The sequence below is a fragment of the Gossypium raimondii genome, chromosome 5 (genome assembly GCF_025698545.1).
Source record: "Gossypium raimondii isolate GPD5lz chromosome 5, ASM2569854v1, whole genome shotgun sequence".
NCBI classification, from domain to species: domain Eukaryota; kingdom Viridiplantae; phylum Streptophyta; class Magnoliopsida; order Malvales; family Malvaceae; genus Gossypium; species Gossypium raimondii.
Window position 1 is genome coordinate 12,801,530 of NC_068569.1, and position 10,061 is coordinate 12,811,590.

The 10,061-nt window shown below is 34.6% G+C and overlaps 3 protein-coding genes across 3 annotated transcripts; 1 reads left to right on the plus strand and 2 right to left on the minus strand.

Moving 5' to 3' along the window:
* Window positions 1–2,036: 2,036 nt before the first annotated feature.
* On the plus strand, window positions 2,037–3,175 carry LOC105767676 (ethylene-response factor C3). The gene has a single exon (XM_012587248.2). It carries the CDS (start codon window positions 2,209–2,211, stop codon window positions 3,001–3,003), a length of 795 nt encoding a protein of 264 aa, XP_012442702.1. The 5' UTR covers window positions 2,037–2,208; the 3' UTR covers window positions 3,004–3,175.
* Window positions 3,176–3,992: 817 nt separating this feature from the next.
* LOC105771394 (pathogenesis-related genes transcriptional activator PTI5-like) lies at window positions 3,993–5,305 on the minus strand. Its single transcript, XM_052630949.1, has one exon. The coding sequence runs from the start codon at window positions 5,050–5,052 to the stop codon at window positions 4,465–4,467; it is 588 nt and encodes a 195-aa protein (XP_052486909.1). The 5' UTR covers window positions 5,053–5,305; the 3' UTR covers window positions 3,993–4,464.
* Window positions 5,306–9,008: 3,703 nt separating this feature from the next.
* LOC105766807 (protein ASYMMETRIC LEAVES 2) lies at window positions 9,009–9,842 on the minus strand. Its single transcript, XM_012586372.1, has one exon. It carries the CDS (start codon window positions 9,840–9,842, stop codon window positions 9,009–9,011), a length of 834 nt encoding a protein of 277 aa, XP_012441826.1.
* Window positions 9,843–10,061: the final 219 nt, after the last annotated feature.

Genomic DNA, 10,061 nt, shown 5'->3' on the forward strand with positions numbered 1-10,061 from the left:
ATTTGTGTTCAATCTAAATATCACGAATAAAAAGACATACTACATGATAATATTATCATAGAAAGATTATATTAAACCACGACTTCCTACAACTTGGATAATAGTGATGCATTGTTAGATGCTATTAACTGTTTGTAACGTTAGAATTGTTTTAATATTACTTCTAACCTTACAAAATCCTAAAAGGTCTCCCTTATAGTTGAAATAATCAGAATAAAAGAAAGTAGGATTATATTTAATTGTCTTTAACAAATTTCGATTAAAAGAGTATTTTTAAAGTTTGAAGAAAATTAATATCTTTTATGGAAGGGATATACTTTATTCTAGATTTTGCAATTCAGTAAGGTAATTTGAATATAGACGAGTCTTGATACCTTCTCCCAGACTTACCCAAAATTCACTTGTCAAGCAACATTAAGTACTTCGAAATACTCTGAACAAAATTTCGAAGAGGTTTTTTTTACTTTTCTTCTTCTTGGTGGATACTGTAGAGGTCAGAGCGGAACTTGTTGCGACTACATTTGAGTGAAGATCAGAAGCTTTCTGCCATAATCAATACTTTACTCAGATGGAGAATGAATGTTATCTAACTTTCTATCAACTCGAATTCGTTCTTCGCAAATGGATTCATGCGTCAGAATTTTTTCCTTCCAACCTCTTGGCTAGACATGGTTCACTTAGGATTGCTTGGCTCGAAGAGTATATGCTTAGAAACTATTCTTTGAGGCAGGCTCCAATGAAAAGCAACATCAACTGGAGTTGGAGGGAAATACTAAATTTAAAGAGGAAGCGGTGGTAGTGCTGGAGAGCCCTAAGTTAAATGGAAAGAAAATCACCATATCAAGAATCTGGATAGTGTTCAGGCCAAAGTAAGAAAGGGTTGTAAGGCACAGAATAGTATGGTATCCTTTACACATTTCCAAACACTCATTCATCGCTTGGATGGCAATTGTGAATAGACTTCCATCCAAGGAGAGGTTGATACGACAGGGAATGAGTATTGAAGGTCACTGTTTGCTTTGCCATAATGAAAATGAAACCGGAGATCACCTTTCTGCAGAATGTGTTTCTGCAATCAAGAGTGTGGAACAAGTATTGCTTCTGTGTAATATCAACAGGACAATGGCTAACTGGCAACTTGAATTCGATTGGATTTGTAGCAAACTCAAAGAAAGAGATTTGATTATAGTCATTTCAAAGCTGGCTTGGAATGCTTTCATTTATGTTATCTGAAAAGAAAGAAATAGAAGACAATTAACAAATTTAGAAGCTAATGATGAAGAGATCTTCAGGAGTATTAAAGAAGTAGTTGGCTTGAGGCTTAGAAGTAAAAAGATTAATAGAATAGATAATGCAAACATTCTCTTGTGTATAGCTTAGAACATTTTGGAATAACTAGGCATTTGTTTTGTAAATGACTTTGTAACAATTTTGTTATTTCTTTGGATAATAATAATAATTAAGATTCAATTTCTGACATCAAATTTATTGGATGGTCATAGAATAATTCAATATCCAGATATAATTAGCAACATATAGGATGTAAGGAATATCTGGAAAAGGCAATGCCTTCAAACATTTAACCAGTAATTTATCTCAATGGGAACAGACATTTGAAAAAGCTGTGAGTACAATATGTATATCCGAAGAAACCCACTAGCTTTTTATTTTAAAACGTACATAATCATTATATCATTTATCCTTGATGTTTAAGAAGCTTGGATTGGACTACATGTTAAGGGGGTGAGCCTTTAGCTGGAAAATTGGTGCTTTTTTTAAGTATAAAACCGAGGCATTTTATGTCATTGAAGAAATATGTAAAAGAAATTACGAGAATAATATAAAATGCCAAAAGTCAATTGATTCTTCAGCCATTCCCCTGTTTCCGCTAGCTCTTGGTCATGGATTATAGGACGGACAATATGCAGGTATCTCCACAAATTCAGCCGCCAAATTATTAGACCAACCGTATGAGCCTTAAAACGCACAAATCCACTTAATTCTTTATTGTTTGAATTCGAAATCCTTCCCATGAATTGAGCGGCTCAGTTGATTAAAGAACAAGTTTCTAACTGGAGTTTGTGAATTGAGTAGGATAAAGGTTGAAATTAACGCGTATTTATAGCTTTATATACGTATATATATTCCTAATTCTCAATACCATATATATTTGGTCAAACTCTGAGATTAAAATCTGTAGCTAGCAATATGGCCGTAGAAAGCAGTCACCATGCAGCAGCTGATGAGTCAATACTAGAGAATGTATGGGCCAACTTCATTGGTGGGGAAGAAGGTGATAAAGCAAGGAAACCATCTGTCGGCTCCTGGGAAGAACTGCCTAGCCTGGATGGTAGAGACGGGTCTATGGAGATTTTACAAAGGCTACCAAGTCTTGGGAGATGGATATCAATGGGAGCTGACGCCTGGGAGGATCTTCTCCATGGAATTATTCCTCCAGGGAATATACCTCAATCCTGTAATGATGTTACAGCCAATGATATTATAAGCACGCGAGGGCATAAGGCGAATTCCATGAGAGTAGAGAAACTGGCAACAAGACACTACCGGGGAGTCAGGAGGAGGCCTTGGGGCAAGTATGCAGCAGAGATAAGGGACTCGTCAAGGAAAGGAGCTAGAGTATGGCTTGGAACGTACGACACAGCCGAGGAAGCAGCTATGGCTTACGACAAGGCTGCCTCGAGAATTCGAGGCCCCAAAGCAAATCTTAACTTCCCGCTTCACACAGTTGCTAAGGCTATGGGGATCGACGATACGAAAACTAACTTCAACCGTTGTTTGTCTGCAACTAATGGTCAAGGCACTGAGGATTTCACAGATCACCGGAAAAGAGAGTGTAGAGCTTGGGAGCAAAACAGTGAGGTTGTGATGGTTGAACAGCCTCAACTAAAGAGAATGGCTAGTATTGAAGAGTGTGGATATGATGTATTTTGGTTTCAGGATTTGGGGAGTGATTATTTGGAGAGTTTGTTGTCCTCGTTTTGACAGAGAGAATCTAAAGGGATACAAGATCTGAAAGATTATTGCTGTACATTGAGATTGGTTGATTCATAGGCATAGTACTAGTTTAATTGTATACAGTTGTTTGTTTGTTGGCAGGATTACATGTATAAGTCTAAGTTTTTATCAATAGAAATATGTATTAAACTTGATAATATATTTGTTTAAAACAATAGTCAAACCCAAACCCGTAACAATCATATGATCTTCAAAATAAAATTAACTTGGAAGCCAAATCCAGGTCATATTATCGGTGCAATGGACATCTATCTAATTACGAGCAAGTCTTGTCAAAGTTTACGGGCCATATTCTTAAGTGGATTATAAATTTGGAGAAAAGGAGATGCATGTAATAACATTCTTCTTGGTGTGCCATCAAAAAAGCTTTTGAATGAGTGGCTAAAGTTTGGTTTGGACCGCCTATTGTGGTTTACAAATCATCATAGGCTTCAGGGCCCATGGACGGCCATATGAAGCTTCTCTGCAGATTCTTGGGCATTGCTATGGGAGTAAGACATGTTTTAAGCAAAACCCCGAAAATATATAACTTTGTATGTACATCGAGTAAACATTTACTTTCCCATCAAACTAAACGTTTTTAAAAGCACAAGGACCACGCCAAGGGTGGAGTTCAGAACAAAACATTGAATTTACTTTCTATTTTAAAAGCAAATCCCACTTTAAAAATTCAAGAGCGAATTCTAGATATATAAATTCTTCTAGATCACTTGACCCTTTATTAGGGTAAATTATCACATGGGTTGAACTTTAATAAAATCAAGTCTTTTGTTGCAATTTGTTCTTTACATTCAGTGGTTATTGTTATCAAAATTAGTACACTTGTAAGAGGAAACAAACCTCCAATTTACTACCATACCACTTATTCAGATGCAATGGATGTAATAAAAAGTAGAGGTTAGTCAATTTCGTCGTCCACGATGAAGTCATGTTATTAAGAAGAATAAAACATCACCTTGAAAATGATAACACACTCATTTTTATTAAACTCGAATAAATATAATCATACAATAGTACTAGTATTCTAGTTTTGTCACCAAATTTAAACAATTTCTGTTCAGTACCATTCATTTGTCCTGGAATAGGTAAACCCATGTCTTCAACCTGTTAAATCTATTTGTAGTAATGATTTCTCCACCATGCTAATCAAATCTCTTGTGCCACCCCTGTTATGAAACATTAAGAAATGAAATATGGTTCTTAAAGGTGTAGTTTTGCACTTGTAGCAATGAGCATTGATTATCATCCTTGATCTTAAACCTATTATTAACTCCTATACACAAAAAATGCCAAGGACACCATGAAGAAAACAAAATATCGAACGGCAAAATGTAAACCCGAAAAGGGGAGATGAAGACTTTCTCACATCTGAACCCTGGTACTGGTTTTTAGGTCTTCGAGGTAGATATTGATTCCTGAAGAACTGTTTCAGAGAACTTTCAAGATACTGTTCAAGTGATCAGATTCTGAGCCTTTACTATGGGACTTCCCAGTTGTGCTGCTCTCTGATTCTGATTCTGATTTCGATGTCCCGGTCGAAACGGTGCGGGAACTACTTCCTGAATCCAGATCAGTTTTTGCCAAGCTTTTTGAGCTTGAATTTGGCCTTAATATTCTTTGGACCGACGATGCACCCAATTCGGCTGGGAAATTGAGTAAAGCCTTGGAGCCACGCATCTTGAAAGCTGCCTTGTCATAAGCCAAAGCAGCCTGTTCGGCTGTTTCGAACGTGCCAAGCCACACCCTTGCACCATGCCGAGTGGAGTCACGGATTTCCGCGGCGTATTTGCCCCAAGGGCGACGCCGGACACCCCTGTAGTGCTTCTTGGCGATGGTCCTGGCTGGCTCAAGCATGCTGCTTGCAACGGCAGTTTGGTTTCTTTGGGAAGCATGAAAATGATGAAGGTTATTGATTCCCAGGCCGTGAGCGTTTGCTTCGTTCAACACTTGATAGATGAACATGTCTTGGGAGTCATTCTCATTAAATGGCAGCACATTATCACTGTGGGATTGCATGTTTGTTTCCAGGGATACTTCTATCTGGATGAGGCCTGAAGTTTGTAGAAAGTAGCTCTAGACTTGTATTTAAGGAAGAAGAATGGTGGGTTCAAGTGGGGCCTTTCCTTGGAAATTTATTATTAGGCAAAGCGAAGGTGAGAGGAACCAAAAACTTTTGTCTATTCTACACCATAAACTTTGCCCCGTAGTTTGCTAGTTATTACAAGAACACACTTCTTTTCCCCAAAAAAATTATTGTAGGTGATTTGGAACAGCTTTTCTAGTTGATACTTGGCTTATAAATTATTATAGATAATAGATAAGATGTTTGCTGAAAGCATTTTGTGGGGGGGACGGGGTTATCTGAGCCTCACAAAGGGATAGATGGTTTTATTTGGGGAAATCGGGATTGTCTTATGCGAATAATTTACATCAATTATAGCGAAAATTGGGAACAGAAAAAGCAACGTTTGGTTTGATGTCAATTCTGAAGACGTGAGAGACGTGGTAAATCAAAATGGGACGATGAAAAGTGGGATAATTTTGCAATTGATGGTCAAAATAATGGCAAATGGGCTGACTTTTTAGTCTTCCTGGTGTTATAGAAAGCGAAGAACAAGGTTGACCTGCTCCTATCTGGACGTAATGAATGACGCAAAGAGTTTTGGCATTCACTGGGATCTCTGACCTCATCACCATCGTCATATTTCTTCCTACAACACCCTTGGCAACAAGATTACAAAATTGCAATTCAATATCTTCGACTTCCCACAACAAAAGTTGAGCATAACTTCAACTCATTATACACCAAAACTTCTGTTATGTAATTGTAACTCAGATAGGAAACTAAAGATAATATTATAATCACGAATTTTAAATATAAATCATAAATTAAACATAAAATATCTTCCCATGAAAAGATTTTTTTTTCTTTGGTTTAATTCATCATTGGGCTCTTAAAGTATACATGTTTTCTTCATTTTGATACCTACATTTTTTTATCCCAATTTAATACTTTAGTATTGATCCATATGGTTTTGTTCGAATTTCTAACTAATGTTTTAAAAAATTGATGGCTAATCAAATGAAATCTATATTTTCATAAATTACTTTTTTTTGTTAAAAGAAAAAAATATTATTAATATAATGTATTTCTTAAATAATTTTTTATTAATTTGCTTTTTTACCCTCCCTTTTCACCCCTTCTCGAGCCTTCAACGAAAATCCATTTTTAAGAAAACTCGTATTTGCTTCTTTTTTTGCATTTCTTATATTCTCTACTTGTAATTTTACTAGATATCATATTCAAATATCATTGGTGAGGGTGTGAAAACAAATGGAGAGGGTCTCCATCCTTTTTAAAATATTTGTGAAAGGTGGTTTAATACTTGGCCGTTGGTTCTTGATTTGAAGCTGTGGAAAGTATAATGAATTTTGTGTGTGTGTGTGTTTGAATTCGCATTGCAGACCACAGGTTTTATCTATGAGTTAGCCTGAAATTTTCCATGTGCTGATGATGAGATATATCATTTTCAGACAATAGGTTACATGTTAAATTTATATGGTGAAGCAAATGAGACACTTCTGGCTTTAGTGGGTATATGATGGAGCATTAGATTATTATAACTGTGAGGACTCTTAGGAATTAGTAAACCATAACAGAATTTTACTTTTGTGATTTGAGATGCTTGTCGCGCTTATAATTTTCAGATCAATGGATTTTATGAGTTTTGATGATCTGAGGTTACATTTGGTTTTGCGTATTTGAAGTGAGTTGTATTCAAGTATTCCAAACATATTCATTAATGTGCTTCTTCTATTTCCATCGTTTTCAATCTCTAATTTTATTTCTTCTCTTTTGTTTTTGTTGTTGAATTAAGTTTCAGGTTACACAACTTATTTAGACCTGAAACAAATAGTAGCAACAAAGATGGAGTAAGAAGAAAAGGGTGCAAAAGAAATTTAATCAAAAAGTCAATTAAGAAATTTAAAATAGATTTTAGTTTTGAAAATATATAAAAAAAACCATAGATATTATTCGATTGGCTTCCGATTTTCTTAACATCTGCTAAAATCTGGACCAAAAATTATAACAAATAAATATTTTAGGTACCAAATTGAAATAAAAATAAATAAGTATACTTCAAAAGCTAAATAATAAATTAAACCTTTTTTCTTTTACAAATTTGATCCATAGACTAGACAAATGTAAAGCATGAGCACACGTGGTTTTGAATGAAAACTGAAAGGTACGAAGACAATCGGAGGAAAATTAATGAAACGGAATTTCTTGTGTTATCACAAACTACAGTTTACTTGTTTGAAATGAAAATTAAAAATAAATTATTCATTAATAAAATTTCACAAATACAATTTATCATTCAACACATTTAAATAAATAAGAAGCCAATGCGACTTTAGCTCAGTTGGTAAAAGCGGAGGCCTTTAGCCTTAAGCACTCAAGTTTCAAGATTTATCATGCGTAATTTTATGTGTAGGTCTTCAAGTACCTTCATGTGCGGGTATTATAGGTGGGTTTTAGTTTGTCAGTCTAGATTGTACTAGTTTTTAATTTATCTGTGTGCAATAATTTAATACTTGTATTTATATTTTTTACACTTTAAAATAAATAAATAGGGAAAAAATATTTCATACATTAAACAATAAAATAATCTTATTAAGTGTTATGCTAATTCATTTTACAAATTAAAAATATAAAATATTTTTTAAAATATTAATATTTATGTGTGTAATATTCAAATTTAATTAAAATGTATTTCTTACTCTTATTCAATATTTTTTGGACTCAACTCTGATTCAAACGATTGCTGATGCACTTGTTGGTATACATCATTGTAGCCATTACGCACAATCGATGCAAATCGAATATTAGTTGGAATGAAAAGGATATTTTGAACTTCTATGAGAGATATCAATCGATACAATCAATATCAATACGAAAGTTGACTATTATGATCTTTGTAATTAAATGAACTTAGTTAATAAATTAAATGAAAATCTAACAATACATAGTTATGTTATTTGAAATTGTTAAATAATATATGTTGTATAAAAATACACACTTTATTAAAACTTATTTAAAGTAATTGGTTGAAGTTGTTGTGAGAGAAACTCATACCCAAATGAGATCAATTTATTTCCTGTCGTCTCGATAAAAAAACACAACCACTCCCTTAAAATATTTTTAAGGTTTTCTTATTTAACTCCATGTACAGGATGAAAAATTTATAATAAAAAATAATATAAATTGATTTTAAAACCAAATATAACTTTGGTTAAATAATGGTATAAATATAGATATTGTAAGAGGCAAGAGAAGAATATAAGGGAAAAGATGTAACAGATGAAGAAGGAATTACCTAAAAGCTGCATTAATTGGGTCAACTTCATGGGCTTAAATTGCTCCTCAATCCTATATTTGTATGCAATACTACCGGAATCAACAAGTTCATTTCATTTTGTAACAGAAAATCGAAACAATCATGTGTTTAAATACAAATAATCCTACATCTGTGTTTTAAGAAGGTTAAAAATATAAATATATACTAAAATTAAATCAGTAAAAAGCACAACGAATGAAAAATTACATTAAAAAGAACCAAAAATAACTCACGCATGATAAGACTTAAATGTAATTATCGAAGACTCGGCCCTCTGCTTTAATCAATACCTAATTGGGGTGTTTAAAAGATTTCGTGTTCTCAATGCAATGATAAAAACACCAAGGTTGATTTCAAATCTATCCATTCCCTCCTCTTAAACAAAAACAATAATTGTATTATATTCATAACTACACGATTAATATAACAGAACCAGAATAAACTGCAAGTAAAAAGTGTAGTACACTTAGTATACTAAAATTTGTTATCATTTAGCATAAAAAAAGTATATACTAATCCTTAACGAAAATACAGAACTGATAATTAATAAAATGGCATTGTGTAATTTCATTGTTAATGCAAACCTCTCCCTTGAGATTGAGAAGCAGGTCTTTGGAGAACTCCATATTGATATCTTTGTTGGCTTCCTCTTCGGTGATTCCGTAGAGGAAAATGATTATTAGTGAGCGGTCTCCTTGAAGGACCCCAAATTTGGGGTCTCTGAGCCATCGTCTCTTGTTTCGCCGGCAATGTTGGACTTGGAGTAGATGTTTGAGCAACATTATCCACACCGCCACTTTCTGGGAATACCGCTAACCTGTCCGGGATTCCATAGTAACCTGGAAAATAATTATTTACCACTAATTGATTTTCGTTCAAGCCATCAGATGAAATTGGCGGCACTCCATCGTAGTTATCGATGGGTGGCACATCTATTCCTAAATATGGGTTACTACCATAACCAATATTTGTAGCATTGATGTTGGAATTAGGTACAATTACACGACCAGTTACAGAATTGTGGTTGAACCCATTCAAGCCTGCAGAGTTAATCTGGTTCTGCTGGTAAGGCTCAACCAATTGATCGAGTAGGTCATTCAAGTGTTGAAGCTCTTCCTCGAGCCGCCTGAAGAGCCCTAGAGGCCCTCGGACTGGATCTTGCGTCCATGCCAAGGCTTCCCATTCAAGGGACTCCACAGCTTTTTTCCTCTCGTCAGGAGTACGAGGCGTCAATATCCCTGTCATGTTTTTCACACCAAAAATCTTGTGAACTTCACGGAAAGATTCTGCTCTGCTTGCAGGGAAGAAGGGAGCAAATACACAGTTGCTTTCGCACTTTCTCCTTTGATGCTTGCATGCTGCGCATGCGTGGCGAGTATTTGGAGCAGCTTCTTCACCGTTCGACATTCTTCTTCTTTCCTCGGACAAACAAACAAGAATTTAGGGTTTGTTGAGACAATCAAGTAAAGTGCTCCTCCTTTTTCTCAAGGTTAAACTAGGTTTTCATAAATTCGGCTTGCCCCTAGTAGTTTTTGTCCATCAAATTCCCAATTACATAAATATCATATATCTTTTCTATTTAGGGTTTTATTTTTTTACTTTTTAAATAAGAGTATTAGATTTTTT

Coding starts and splice junctions, on each gene's coding strand:
- LOC105767676 (XM_012587248.2), top strand. CDS start 2,209: ATGGCCGTAGAAAGCAGTCACCATGCAGCAGCTGATGAGTCAATACTA.
- LOC105771394 (XM_052630949.1), bottom strand. CDS start 5,052: ATGCAATCCCACAGTGATAATGTGCTGCCATTTAATGAGAATGACTCC.
- LOC105766807 (XM_012586372.1), bottom strand. CDS start 9,842: ATGTCGAACGGTGAAGAAGCTGCTCCAAATACTCGCCACGCATGCGCA.